This window comes from Megascapheus bottae, chromosome 1, assembly GCF_031878675.1.
Source record: "Megascapheus bottae isolate mThoBot1 chromosome 1, mThoBot2.hap1, whole genome shotgun sequence".
Taxonomy (NCBI): domain Eukaryota; kingdom Metazoa; phylum Chordata; class Mammalia; order Rodentia; family Geomyidae; genus Megascapheus; species Megascapheus bottae.
This window is the reverse complement of record NC_143509.1, coordinates 30,435,072-30,448,794: the sequence shown is the minus strand read 5'-3', so window position 1 is coordinate 30,448,794 and position 13,723 is coordinate 30,435,072. Positions and strand designations below refer to the sequence as shown.

The 13,723-nt window shown below is 54.9% G+C and overlaps 2 protein-coding genes across 3 annotated transcripts; one reads left to right on the top strand and one right to left on the bottom strand.

Moving 5' to 3' along the window:
* The first annotated feature begins 38 nt into the window (after positions 1 to 38).
* Rps28 (ribosomal protein S28) lies at positions 39 to 1,009 on the top strand. Its single transcript, XM_090341657.1, has 4 exons — positions 39 to 126; positions 479 to 526; positions 695 to 829; positions 935 to 1,009. Exons 1-3 carry the CDS (start codon positions 88 to 90, stop codon positions 815 to 817), a joined length of 210 nt encoding a protein of 69 aa, XP_090197783.1. The 5' UTR covers positions 39 to 87; the 3' UTR covers positions 818 to 829; positions 935 to 1,009.
* A 566-nt stretch (positions 1,010 to 1,575) lies between these two features.
* On the bottom strand, positions 1,576 to 13,104 carry Kank3 (KN motif and ankyrin repeat domains 3). Of its 2 annotated transcripts, none has more exons than XR_016536954.1 (12): positions 13,073 to 13,104; positions 12,893 to 12,967; positions 7,837 to 7,898; positions 6,122 to 7,390; positions 5,912 to 6,011; positions 5,641 to 5,832; positions 5,388 to 5,475; positions 4,733 to 4,949; positions 2,897 to 3,036; positions 2,618 to 2,818; positions 2,256 to 2,538; positions 1,576 to 1,881 (listed from the first exon to the last, which is right to left on the bottom strand). XR_016536954.1 is itself a non-coding variant. In XM_090341655.1 (12 exons), the coding sequence occupies exons 3-12, from the start codon at positions 7,868 to 7,870 to the stop codon at positions 1,801 to 1,803; spliced, it is 2,421 nt and encodes an 806-aa protein (XP_090197781.1). In that variant the 5' UTR covers positions 7,871 to 7,898; positions 12,893 to 12,967; positions 13,073 to 13,104; the 3' UTR covers positions 1,576 to 1,800. The 2 variants fall into 2 exon arrangements, 1 of the variants encoding a protein (XP_090197781.1); XM_090341655.1 differs by having other exon boundaries at positions 2,440 to 2,538.
* Positions 13,105 to 13,723: the final 619 nt, after the last annotated feature.

Below are 13,723 nucleotides of genomic sequence, written 5' to 3'. Positions count from 1 at the left end.
AACGGAAGTGGGCGTGGCTAGAGCGTGGTATAAATTCTCGCCCCGGAACACGTGATTTCTCTCCGCCACACTGCCGCCGCCGCCATTATGGACACGAGTCGTGTGCAGCCCATCAAGCTGGCTAGGGTGAGGAGGGAGCCCGATTTGGAGGCGCTGGGAAAGGGGAAAAAGAGATTCGGAAGGCCGGGTGGGTCAGAACTGACGGTCGCTTCCTTGTGTGCGTGCGGGGTCCCCGGGCTCGGACGCAGGGCCCGTGGGCTCTGTCCCGGAGCGTGTGTGCTCTTAAGCCGCCGCCTTATCACTTGAACCACACCTCCACCCTCGGCTTTTTGTTGGTTTATGGGAGATCAAGCTCTCTGGACTTCTCTTGCCCGGTCTGGCTTTGGATTGCGACCGACAGATCTCAGCTTCCAAAGTGGCCGGGGTTCCAGGCGTGAGACGCCGGCGCCCGGCCTGACTTGTAGCTTCTTTTCTCCAGGTCACCAAAGTGCTGGGCAGGACCGGCTCGCAGGGACAGTGCACGCAGGTGAGTGTTGGACTTCCTGGGTCCTGAGCCATGGAACCTGAGACGCTACCGGTGCATCTGAGCACCCAGCAGCTCCTTCCATCGGGCCCTCATATTTTTTAAGTGTCTCAGGTCTGAATCCTTAGGGACTTCCCTAACTTCTTCCTGCTCTCCCGGTGGGCCTGGTAGGTCCGTGTAGAATTTATGGACGACACCAGCCGCTCGATCATCCGCAACGTGAAAGGCCCGGTGCGGGAGGGCGACGTACTCACACTGTTGGAGTCGGAACGAGAAGCTCGGAGGTTGCGCTGAACTTTGGTGCTGGTGGGTGCAGAACCTGTTCTTGTGGGACTTTTGGGTTCAATCTTGGGTAAAGGGTTTTGGGAGACAAGGGAACTGCATGCAGTTCATGCTTATGTCCGTTTACAGGGTCCTGGACATACACCCATTTGGCCCAGAGGATGACCTGCGACTGTTAAATAAAGTGTTTGTATTGTATGTCAACTCGGGATTTTTTAAATTTTCTGCAGTGCCTCTCCCCAACTCTTCTTGCTTTAGCTATATTTTAGTTCAGGGTCTTAAACTTCCACCTAGACCAATCTAGACTTCAATCCTGCTAGCTAATAGGTGTGTGCCTTTAATGCCTTGCTTGGTTTAGATGTCTTGCAAACTTTTTCTTCTGCCAGTCCTGGGACTTGAACTCAGGGCCTGGGCACTGTCCTTGAGCTTTCTCAAGGCTGACACTACCACTAGACCCACACCACTATTTCTGACTTTTTCTTTGTGGTACCAGGGAATCAAACCCAAGGCTTCGTTCAAGTGCTCTACCACTAAGCCACACTTCCAGGGCTGCCCCCCTTTGTAGACTTTCTACTCCGGCTTGTCTTAGACCTTGATCTTAGTGTTTTCTGCTGTTATTACAGGTATGATCCACAGTATTGGCTTAAACATCGGCTGGCTGGGGTTTCTCATGGCTTTTGCTCTTTGGCTTCAAGTTGACACAGGCCCTCTGCAAGCCTTGAGAGTGTAGTTTCCCTGGGTGAAACACAGGCTTAGTAGAAAGACTTTATTGCGGGGGAGGGGGGGTACCAATGCAGTGGGTGAGGCAGGGGTTGTGCCATTGCTTGAGCCCACTGTCTTGGTGGGTTCCAAGTGAGTCTTTCCCTGGCGCTGAATAGCTGGAGCTGTGTTTCTCTAGGCCGAAGTAAGCATCTGGACAGAGCACCTGGACCCAGTTCTGATGACAGAAGCACAGGCTGGAAGGATCTCTGGAGTTGGGTCTAGTGGCTGATTGATCACTGAGGCTGGGGATCCTCTTCATGGTCACTGCATTCTTCAGCAGGTGTGGTTGTGGGGGACTTTTGGGGTGACTGGCTCTAGAGAGGAAGTGTTGCTGTTTCAGTCTCACAGACAAGGTGGGGGAAGCTTTCAACCTCGTAGGGACATGGGATCTGTCAGAGGCCCTTCTGAAAAAGAGCCTGACCTTTATTGTGGTTCACCTTGGTTGGAGTCATCACGTTATGTGATGTGGAGAGGAGCACTTGGCATCTAGTTCCTTATCTCTACAGTGGGGTAGGTACAGGGTGATGGCATGTTGGGGAGTAGTGAATGTGCTTAGAATGGCCTGAGACGGCTTTCTAAGTAGATTCCTCCCTTTGGATGTAGTCTTCCCCCTTCCCCCGGGCCTGGAGTTCCGCACCCTGTAGTAGTCTGCTAGGGGCACAGAGCAGTAGCTGGCCAGCAAACTAACCTTAAGGTTCGCTTTGCTCTTAGGACCTTGGTGTCATGACTGAGAGGTACACATGCTTCACATTGGTTCAGAAGATAACTTGTCCAGTCCTAGGCATGCAGGAAGGTGGGCCTGGGTTGTGCTTTAGCATCCTCAGGTCTGACTGGTCTAATGGCCCAGATGCTGTTATTTTGTCCATACTCACCTGGAAATCTGGTTGGTTGGCGCTCAGGTGCTCATGCAGCAGAGCTGCCACCTCATCCTGCTCAGCCTCCAGGGCGATGGCCAGGGCACTGGTTCCCTCCTGGGTAACAGAATACCAGGTTCCTGGGCCACTGGGGGGAACACAGGACTTCCAAGCCCACCCCCTGGTAACAGCTTACATTGTCCAAGATGGCAGGATCACAGCCTGGCTGGGCCAGCAGCAACCGCACAGTGTCCAGGCGTCCATACTCGCTGGCACACATCAGCGCAGTGGCCCCATCTGCATCCTGTGTGTTGACATCAGCTCCGCATTCGAGCAGGGCTGCGACCATGTCCTGGCGGCCATGGGTGATAGCCAGCATGAGGGCTGTCTGTCCTGTCTGGGAAATGGGGAAGAGGTCAGGGGCTGAGCATAAAAGTGACCCTCCTCAACTTGGTCAAAGTGGGGTGCCATGTACCTGGCTGGCCTTGGCATTGACATTGCCCATGCTGAAGAGCCTCTGAACCACAGTCATGTCCTCCCGCCCCGCAGAGGTGAGCGCAGCCAACATAAGAGCTGAGTAACCAGCTCGGTTCTGCCGATTGACCTCACAGACCCCTGAGAGGAACAAGAGATGGTTGAACCTTCTGCCTCAGCGCTCATCCCAACACTGGCTCCAGCTTCAGGCTGATGTGATCTTAGGGATTGTATTTCCTTGAAGACTCCTGGGGCATGTAGTAGGTGCTTAGTGCACATCTGTTGGCTGAGTGGAGAGATGCTGTGTGTTTTTGCTATTGTTTGCATTGGAGAAATGAAGTGCAGCTTAGGTACCTGCCTATTTAAACCTGCTACTCCGTGTCTGGAATGTAGACTATTTCCCACCATGGGCTATAAGAATAGCTTCTAAGGTGGGCATGGTGGCTCATGCCTGTAATCCTAACTATTCAGGAAGCTGAGATCTGAAGATCGTGGCTCAAAGACAACTTGGACACTTAACGACCATAAGATTTATCTCCAGTTAGCCAGTAGAAAATTGGCTGAGACCTGAGAATCTTGGTTCAAAGCCAGCCAGGGCACTAAAGACTTATCTCCAATTAACTAGAAAACTGGAAGTGGCACTGAGGCTCAAGGGGTAGAGCAGTAGCCTTGAGCTGAACTCGGACAGCATCTAAGCCCCACAACCAACAACAAAAAGAATAGCTTCTAACTGGGCTTCTGGCTCACACCTGTAATCCTAACTACTTGGGAGGTTGAGATTTGAGGATTAAGGTTCAAAGCCAGCCCTGGCACAAAGGGCTGAAGAGCTCAGGGACAGCGCACAGCCCAGTTCCTGCCTGGGCTGGCTTCAAACCTCAACCTTTAGATCTTGGCCTCCAGCCTCTGGGTAAAATAGTGATAGGTGCCAACAGTGGTGGACCTGTGGTCCACCCCAATCTGCTGGTGTTAGTACTTCCCTGCTGAGCAGGGAAGCAACTGAAGGCAGAAAGCATTGGTGTTGGGGAGAGCCTTGAAGGGGGTGTTGTCAGTGCCTTAACAAGAGTACCTTCTCTAGAGGCTGGAAGTTAAGAGACTGGGGCCTGCCAGGAGTTTGGCCTAGTGGTTAAAGTGCTTGCCTAGCATGCATGAAGACCCGGGTTCGATTCCTCGGTACCACATACATAGAAAAAAGCCAGAAGTGGTGCTGAGGCTCAAGTGGTAGAGCTCTAGCCTTGAGAAAGTCCAAGGACAGTGCTCAGGCCCTGAGCTCAAGCCCAGGACTGGCAAAAAAAAAAGAGAGACTGGGGCCTGGTGGCAACCTAAGTTTTGAGGGTGTTGTCACAGCTGCACAGGGTGGGAGGCATGGTCAGCCCCATTTTGGATGAACAAGCTAAAGATGGAGAGGATAAGTCATACCCTAATTGAGATCTATTTCTTCCCTAGAGCTGGGTATTAGTGAAGAGCCAAGGCTGCTATGGATCAAAAAGTCCTTATCAGCTTACATCTGTAATCCCAGCTACTTAGGCTGAGATCTGAGGGTCACACTTGGAAGCCGGCTCCAGCAGGAGTCCCTGACACTTAACCACCAAAAAGCTGGAAGTGGAGCTGTGACTAGCCTTGGGGGGGACGGGGGGGCAGGGGAGGCAGAAGGACAGCAGTGCTCTGAATTCAAACCCCAGGATTGGCACATACACAGCCTTTTAGTCATCCATCTAGGAAGAAGTCTTGTTAACTGGAGGAAGGCCCAGGGGTGCCCCCCTGCCGGTCAGCCTTTTCTGCATTTCCCCCAACCTGGATGCATCCCTGGCCATCCCCTCCGCTCTTCCGTGGCTCTAACCGGTATCCAGCAGCACGCTGGAGATGGCCAGGTTCCCATGCGACACGCTGTAGTGCAGGGCTGTGTTCCCGTTGCCATCAGCCAGGTTCACCACATGTGCCAGCAGCTCGTGTCCCAGGCTTGTCACCCCGCGCAGCATCCTGACCACTGGCTCGGCCTGGGAGCGCCGCTGGCTAGACACTCGGAACCACTCCTGGGCTACCAGGCGTGAGGCGCTCTGCAGGGGCCAGGGGACAAAGGTATCCGTGGTGATCCAAGGCAGAGTGGTGTGGGGGGGGGACCCCTTGGGGTGACCCTCGTGGTAGGGAGGAATCCTCCAGAGCCGTGGCAGCGGTGGGGGTGGGGAGCACCCCTTTAGGGAGGAAATGCAGTCAGAACTCAAGGGAGATCTTAGTGCTGGCCCTTATGGGAGTCCAGGAGTGGAGCTAGAGCTTGACGGGGTGCTTGGGGCTGAGAGTGGGGGGGTGGGCGAGAGAGGAAACAGGAAATATCCATGCTTGCCTTGGGGCAGATAATGCTTTGAAAAGCCTGAGATCAGGGCAGCCTGAACTCGCAATTCACACTCTAGGAACGCCATGCGCTTTCCTAAGACAGTCAGGGGAGAGCCTTGGTAGGGACCCCCCCCTCCCCGAGAAAGGAGCTCTCCTACACTCACGCCGCCGTCGCGGGTGGCTCCACGGTTCCGGCTCAGCTGCCGATATAGTGCGATGCACGCCTCCCTCAACCTCGGGCTCAGCTCACACCTTCGGAGGAGGGCGAGGCTCAGGAATCTGAGGGAACCCCCCCCCAACACACACACACACACACACACACACACACACACACACACACACACACACACACACACACACACACACACACACACACACACACACACACACACACACACACCCTCTGGAGCCGCTCACCTCTCCTGTGACTCTGGCTGAGGCTCTGATTGCGCTTCAGGGTCCCCGGCACCATCCTGGCCGGGCCGACCCGGAGTGCTTGCGTCAAACTCCCCTCCGCTCTCATCCCCGGAGTCGGAAGAGATGTCCTGGGGAGGGTCCACGCTGCCTTCTTCGCTGTCGCTATCATCCTCGCTGGACGAGCTGTCGTACCTGGGGCAGGGTGGGGCCTGTTGAGCATCCTCAGGGACTCGTCGAGGGGGGCCATTGGGAAAGGGGGAAATGCGCTCACTTTCCATTGGAGACCCCCACAAACTTCAGGCTCTTGGGTCCAGGGCTGGACTGGGCACTCGGCGTCCCGTCTCTCTTCTTCATGATGGATTTGAGGGTTCCTGGGCAGGGATCGGATGAGGGACTCTGAGTTTGAATCTTACAGGCAGCCCACCAGGGCTCTGATGGGGGCTGGGGGGTTGAGGCGGGGGACGGCAGGTCAGGGACTCACCGGCGGGAGCCTCGGCCTTGTCCCCAGGCGTGGGTCCAGGCAGGTTCTCTGGAGTCAAAGAGGGGGTCTCAGCGGGGAACTCGGTCTGCGTGGTCTTCTCTACACAAACCCAGGGGGTCTGCGTGGCGGCCTCCACAGCCCCATCCTCCGCCGCCTCGCGGGCCTCCAGCTCCTGCAGTCGGCTCCGGAGGAGTTCGCTCACCCCGCGCTGGTGCTCCAGGCTGGCGCGCAGCAGCTCCAGCTCGCGCTCAGCGGCCTGGGGCAGCCCCAGCAGCGCCTCGGTCACCCACGCGTCCGCCTCAACGGTCTTAGGGACCGCGTCCACGCCGGCCTCCCGGATCTCCGGCCCGGCCTGGGTACTGGTCTCTCGAGTCTGGGACAGAGCCTCAGTGCTCGCCTCCTGGATCTGGGGCGCCCCATCGGGGATCAAGACCGCCCCGTCTAGGATTTGGAGCGAACCCTCGCTGCGCCTTGCAGCCAACCCGTCGGAACTGTCAGCCCGGAGGCTGGACCTGGAGCGGACTCCACGCTCGGGGATGGCCAGACGTTCAGTGAGCCGCCTCAGCTGGGCGAGCTTTTCAGGGCGTGCCTCGGTTTCCCCGTCGGGCTCTGGCTGCTGCGCGCGCACGGCCAGTAGCTGCGCCTTCTCGGCGCGCAGGGCGCGCACCTGCTCCCGGAGCTCGGGCAGCGCGCGCGCCTGGTCCTCAAGCTCGCGCAGGCGCCCCAGCGCCAAGGCCATCTGCTCCCGCACCCGCTGCAGTTGGGCGGGGCCCGGCGAGGCGGGGGCGGGGCTTGGGGTGGGGCTTCCGCGGCGGGACCCTCGCGGACTGCGCGGGGCGGAGCTGGAAGGGCTGAGCGCGCGCTCCTGAGCCTGCGCCTGCGCCAGGCGCCGGCTGGTCTCCAGCAGCGTGCGCTCCACTCGTGGGTTGCACACGAGTGCGCGCGGTGACAGCGGTGGCAACAGGAGCCCCGGGGATGCCCGTGGGGAGAGGGCACCCAAACCCCCTCCGTCATCACTGGCTAGGGACTCGCTGGAGGTCCAGGCTCCTGGGCTGCGCACACCGGTGAGGCCCTGCCGGGACGCACGGGGACGGCGTGGTGGCGGAGGTCCAGGTGCTCGGCGCGCCGCGGGACCTCGCTCCAGCTCCTCCACGTACTTGAGGAAGTCCAAGTCCAAGTGGAAGCCATAGGGTGTTTCCACGGAGTAAGACGAGCTCGGGCTGCGGGCACTCCCAGAGGGGACCGTGCACACGTGAGGGCCGCCCAGGTCTGCAGGCGTGACACGGGACATGGGGAGGGGGGTGGAGGTGGCGGACATCAGGCCAGGAGTCCTCAGAAGGGGCAGAAGTAGTTAGCCCACCCCTGTTCTCCCACCATGCATCTTCATCCATACCCATCCAAGTCTTCACAGCTATCTGCATCCAAATAAGCATGCAATCGTGCATTTATTGAGCACCGATCCAGACCCAATAGTTGTGCTGTAGACAGCAGTCAGCAGAAAACATATATCTGGGTGCTGGTGGCTCACGCCTGTAATCCTAGCTACTCAGGAGGTTGAGATATGAGGATTCTGGTGTAAAGCTAGCCTTATGCAAAAATGCCAAGTAAGTGTGAGGCCCTGAGTTCAAGCACCAGGACCAGCACAGAAAGAGGAGGAGGAAGCCCTGCTGGACTGTACACACCACCTGTGAATCTGGGCACACATGCATACTCACCAGGCAGATTCTGATTCAGTGCAAACTTGGCCATGATTCTTGAAGTAGTTGCCAGACACACCCTAAAAAAACAACAAAAAAACTCCTAGAGAAATGGAGGTGGGGTCCCAGCCCTATCCCTCTGACTTGAACAGATCCAAGAACTTTTCTCCTCATACTCATCCTCCCATCTTCCTCACAAGCCCCAGGAATAATCTGGACACCTTGTTGCTCACACCTGAAATCCTAGCTACTCAAGAGGCTGAGAATTAAGGCTCCTGGGTGGAAGTTAGCCCAGGTAGGAAAGTCTATAAAACTTTTTGGTTTTTTCCCCAGTCCTGAGGCTTGAACTCAGGGCCTGACCCTGGTGCTGTGGCTCAAGTGGCAGAGCGCTAGCCTTGAGAAAGCTCAAGTCCCAGGACTGGCAAGAAAAAGGAATCTCATGGACTTTCCTGCTTGGACTGGCTTAGTGCTGAGATGCTCAGGTCTCAACTTCCTAAGTAGCTAGGATTAGAAATATGAGGCACCAGCTCCCAGCTCATGAGACTCTTCAGTTAACTACCCAAAAGCTTGATGTGGAGCTGTGGCTCACATAGTAGAGTGTCAGCCTTGAGAAACAAAGCCAAGCAAGAGCACAAGGCCCTCAAGTCAAGCCGAAGTATCAGTAATACAGAAATAAATGAATAAATGAAAGTGTGAACTGTGGGGCTTTAGAGAAACAAAAAACCAAAGAGTTATAAATACTTCATAGGTTCATGTAGGCCAGACAGCATATCATACCTGTAATTCCAGCTACATCTGAAAGTGGATATCAAGAAGAAATCAATGTTCCAGGCCAGGCATGGGAATAATTCTTTTTTTCTTTTTTCCCTTTGCCAGTCCTGGGGCTTGAACTCAGGGCCTGGGCACTGTCCTTGGACATTTCTTGTTCAAGGCTAATGCTCTCTCTGATAGTTGAGCCACAGTGCCATTCCTGGCTTTTTCTAAGTATGTGGTACTGAGGAGTAAAATCCAGGGCTTCGAGCATGCTTCGAGCCCAGTGGTAGATGAGCTACTCTCCTAGCCCCTAGGGGAAAAATTCTTGAGAACCTTAAAGACTGGGTGTGGTTGCACACCCCAGTCATTCTAGCTACATAGAAATAGTAAATAGGATCAAAATCCAGACCAAGCCTGTAATCCTAGCTACTCAGGAAACAGATCTGAGGATTGCAGTTCAAAGCCAGGGCAGGCACTAAAGACCCTGAGACTCTTATCTCCAGTTAACCACTAGAAAATAGGAAGTGGCTGTGGTTCAAGGGGTAGGGAAGTAGCCCTGAGCTAAAGAGCTCAGAGACAGAGCCAGGACCAGAATTCAAGCCCCACGACTGACCAAGAAAATATCTAGGCCAGCCTGAGCATAAATGTGAGACCCTATTTGAAAAATAATGAAAGCAAAAATGCATGCAGGGCATTGGTGGTTTATGCCTGTATTCCTAGCCACTCAGAAGGCCGAGATCTGCAGGTCACCAAAACCAGCCCAGGCACAAAAGTCCATGAGACTTTTTTTTTTTTGTGGAGAGGGTTGTCATGGGGCTTGAACTCTGCCTGGACGCTGTCCCTGAGCTCTTCAGCTCAAGGCTACCACCCTACCCTTGAGCCAAGCCCTACTTCCCATTTTCTAGAGGTTAATTGGAGATAGGAGTCTTAGGTCCTTTTGTGCCTGGGATGGCTTTGAACCTTGATCCTCAAATCTCAGCCTTCTGTAGCTAGGATGACAGGTGTGAGCCTTCTCGCCCGGCTTCCTTGAGACTCTTATCTCCAATTTAACCACCAGAAAACCAGAAGTGGTGCTGAGGCTCAATGTGGTAGAGCACTAGCCTTGAGCTGAAGAGGTTAGGAACAGTGCCCAGGCCCAGAGTTCAAGCCTGATGTTCCTGACTGGCAAAACAAAAAAAAAAAACCTAATGGAAAAATCAATTGATAAAAAAGCAAGGCTGGAGACATTGCTCAAGTGGTTCAGTGCCAGCTAAGCAGGTGTGATGCCCTGAGTTCAAACCCCAGTGCTACCAAACAATATACATATAATGGAACCACGAATATCCAGGTGGCCAATGCTGCCACTTTGTGAGAAAGGAAGGTAGGGTGACCCCTGGGAAAGAAGGAGACTGAGTCATAAATAGGTGATAGCAGGGTCAAACATTTGAGTACAGGACTGGGGGTATGGCTTGGGGGTAGAGCACTTCCCTAGCTTGCAGAAGGACCTGGGTTATATAGCACTGAGGGGAGAAGGAGGAAGGAGAGACAGCCAAAAAAAATTTTTTTAAAGGGAGGGGGGCAGGAGTGTGGCCTAGTGGTAGAGTGCTTGCTTAGCATGCACCAAGCCTTGGGTTCCACTACTTGGTACCCCATACACAGAACAAGGCGGAAGTGGTGCTATGGCTCAAGTGGTAGAGCTCTAGCCTTGAGAAAGTCCAAGGACATTGCTCAGGCCCTGAGTTCAAGCCCCAGGATTGACAAAAAAAAAAAAAAAGAAAAATATGGGGGTAAGGGAGGAAAGGGAAAAAGGTGATGATAGGAAACAGAGGGAGGAGGGGAAAGATGAAGAAAGAGGAGGGAAGGTCAGGAGAGGAGAAGAAAAAGAGCCACAGAAGGGAAGGAAGAGTGGAGAGGGGAAAGAAGAAAGAAGAGAATGTGAGGGGGCGCAGGAAGGGAAAGGTGGGTTTAAGGGAGTACTCCCTGCTGTGCTTGATTAAATGAACCGCCCCCCAGTTCTGCAAGGTTGATATTTCCAGTCATGTTCATATTTTCCAGATGGAGAAAACCAAGGCACAGAGCAATGAAGTCCACAGCCTGTGGGAAAACCCCTTAGATTGGTTCTCCCTACCATCTGGAGACCCCCTACCAAAAATGTCCAGCCTGCCTGTCCCACACCCCAATCCTTCACCTCTGTCCTGGCCTTCTGTCTTTCTGCTTCCGGTAACTGCCTAGCCGCCCCTTCCTGCCTCTTGCCCATCTTTGTGTCGAGGCATCTATGAGCCAGCTCTGTGGGTTCACTTCCTCTATTCCCCGGGAAGGGAAGACCCCCTCCCACTTCTGCTCCCCACCTCTATCCAACCTGAACCACTGACATTTCCTTCTCTACCCCAGGGTCAACCAGGGCCTCTTCCAAGCCTAAAGCAGCTGCTTCCTGTCCCATCACACCGGCTGTGAGGAGCTGCCAGCAGCATAGCACAGACACAGGACAGCCAGTGCTTCTCCAAACTTGTTTTCAGGAAATTGCCAGGAAAGAACTGAGTTTTGGAAAAATCCTGCACCAGGGGTTTATATCTAAGACCTTCCTGGTTCACAACCAGTGTGTGACTGGATCCACTTAGCCTCCTCCTCTGGTGACGAGATCCCACCCAGATTCAAGGCCCTTGGTGTGGAGAAAACAGCTGTGGGCCATCCCTAAGACCTGAACCAGATGAAGCAACCATAGCCATCTCATATGGGCTGTGCGATGGTCTCAGAGTGGTAAATAACAAGGACAGTAGTGTTTAATAGCAACATTTTGATAAGTTCTAGACCTTGAACTCAGCGTCTTTTGCACCTGCTAAGCAAGGTTCTTTACCACATAAACCATGCCTCCAATCTCTTTTTGCGTTCACCATTTTTCAGATAAAGTCTCTTTTGGTGTATGGGCTGGCCTGGACCTTGATCCTCCTATTTCATGCTTCTCAAGTAGCTGGGATGACAGGGTAGTTGCCACTATACCAAGGTTTTATTGTTGGGACTGGGCTGGCCTCACACCTCCATTCTCCTGATTTCTGGGTAGCTAAGAGCACAAGTGTGAGCCACGGAGCTAGGTGCAGCTTTAAATATATATGTACAAATATATGTATGTACAGATGCATACATATTTAAATCCTCACTAAGTCATCCAAGGTCGGTCCTTCTATGAATCATTTTCCCTTTCCTGTGGTGTAGTCAGGGAAACTGAGGCACACACAGCAAGGTGGGCAGAGACAGGACCTGAGTCCCTGTGGCTTAAGTTCCCAAATGGTCACTTAATATTTGATCATTTTTCACAAAAGACTCCTTTTCCCAGTCAGCCTGAGTAGCTAGGCACATGTAATCCTAGCTATTCAAGAGGCTGAGATCTGAGGATCCGGGTTCCAAGCCCACCTGGCAGACAGATTGTAGAGATCACCAAAAAAGCGGGAAGTAAGAGGCTGTGGCTGAAATGGTGCCCTTGAGGGGAACACACACACATTCCCCACTCAGGGACAGCGCCCAGGCCCTGAGTTCAAACCCCAGGATTGGCACACAGAATAAGGGTACCCCATCTTCCAAGGAGGAGCAGGAAGCCCGGCTTGTGGCTTCCTCGCCTGTGTCCCTGCTGGTGTAGGGGGAGTGGGGACCCCAAGCCCGCCGCTGCAGGGGGCTCCTGCTTCCCAGAGATGGGCGCGCGGGGCACGCTTTTCTCTCCTGGGCTCTAGGTTGTCAGTGCTGGATCCGGAGCCTCAGCCTGAGACCCCCTTATTAGGCCATCAGAGCCGACGCCGCCCGCCCCCACTCCCGCCCCTGGGCCTATTTCGGGAGGCATTGCTGTGTGCCATCAGAAAAACGCATCCCAGTCTCGGGGAACCTGTGGCCCGGCCTGCCTGGGTGGTGGCACCTCCAAACGATGACAGGAGACCCTCGAACCCACGGCCTGAGGGGTGGCGGCCGGATGGATGACAGCGGGGAGAGGGGGGGTGCTCTGATCACCGCCCCCCCCCCCCCCCCCGCCTCACCAGTTCCCCCAACACACACCCGGGTCAGCTTTGCAGGGACAGAGCGATTTCCTACAGGAAGCGCCGCCGGGCGGTCCCATCCGCTGCCCATTGTCCGCGGGGTCCGGGGGCCGTCCATCTGTCCGTCCCTCCCCCCAACACCGTTTCCGTACCCCCCCCACACACCACCACCGCACCAGCGCGATCCTAGTTTCCTCCACGGTCCAGGAGCAACTCTGGGGAAGGGTCTCCTAGTTAGCTGGGTGCGGGGGTCTCTTGGGGAAAACAGGGGGGTTCAGACACCCCCACATACACAGCTCCCCTCTTCTCGCCTCGTTACCCACCTTGGGAGACTCCCAGTGCCTTGAGGGGGTCCCGGCCGCAGGCTGCAGCGTCCACCCCGTCGCAGCAAGCGGAGCCTGCAAAAGGTTAAGTACGTGCATAGCTTCCCCTTTCGTCCCGGTGCGTGCCCAGAGCATCCCCCCAAGATCTCCTACAGGGGACCCCGCCAGCTGGAGCTGTACCTGAAGCGGCAGCCCTGGCCGCGGCCGCGCTCAAGCCCGCCCCCTCGAAGCACCGGGAGACCGGTTATCAAGGCTTTGATCCGAACTGACGGCCATGCCAACCAACCAGCGCCCGAGGTTCTGCAAACTGTCCAATGGTAAGGCGGGGGTGGGCTGGCGGGCGTGGTCTCGCAGATGGGCGTGGTCTATGGGCGTGGCTTTACAGAGAGCAAGTGCTGTCCAGCTCCGGCTAAGGAGTTTGGGTTTGATTCACCGGGCAGCCACGAGGGAGCCACAGAAGAGGAGGAGCGGGGAGTGCCTGGACTCGAGAGATTTTTCTCAGCAGTATATTCTGAGGATGTCATGTTCATTCCCAGAGTCTGGATGAGTCGACAGGAACTTCAATCTGTCCCACTGCAGAGCCTTTGCACATGTCCTTGTTCACATGGCCCCTGCTCTTCTCTTACTTTTGGGAACATTGCTGCTTAAAGGCCTAAGGTGTTTCTTCTTTTGTTTTTCCCCTAGTCCTGAGGCTTGAATTCTGGGTCAGGGTGCTATCTTTGAGCTCCATTTTCCTTTTGCTCAAAGCTAGAACACTACCCCTTAAGCCACAGAGCCACCTCTAATTTTTTTCTGTGATTTAACTGGAGATAAGACTCTCACAGATTTTTC

Excerpts from the sequence above, each read along its gene's own strand:
- Rps28 (XM_090341657.1), top strand. The coding sequence starts at position 88 with ATGGACACGAGTCGTGTGCAGCCCATCAAGCTGGCTAGG. Across the intron at positions 127-478 it reads AGCCCATCAAGCTGGCTAGG|GTCACCAAAGTGCTGGGCAG; the intron begins GTGAGGAGGGAG and ends TCTTTTCTCCAG. Across the intron at positions 527-694 it reads CGCAGGGACAGTGCACGCAG|GTCCGTGTAGAATTTATGGA; the intron begins GTGAGTGTTGGA and ends TGGGCCTGGTAG.
- Kank3 (XM_090341655.1), bottom strand. The coding sequence starts at position 7,870 with ATGGCCAAGTTTGCACTGAATCAGAATCTGCCTG. Across the intron at positions 6,012-6,121 it reads CAAGGCCGAGGCTCCCGCCG|GAACCCTCAAATCCATCATG; the intron begins GTGAGTCCCTGA and ends ATCCCTGCCCAG. Across the intron at positions 1,882-2,439 it reads CCAACCAACCAGATTTCCAG|AGCCAGTCACCCCAAAAGTC; the intron begins GTGAGTATGGAC and ends CTTCCTCTCTAG.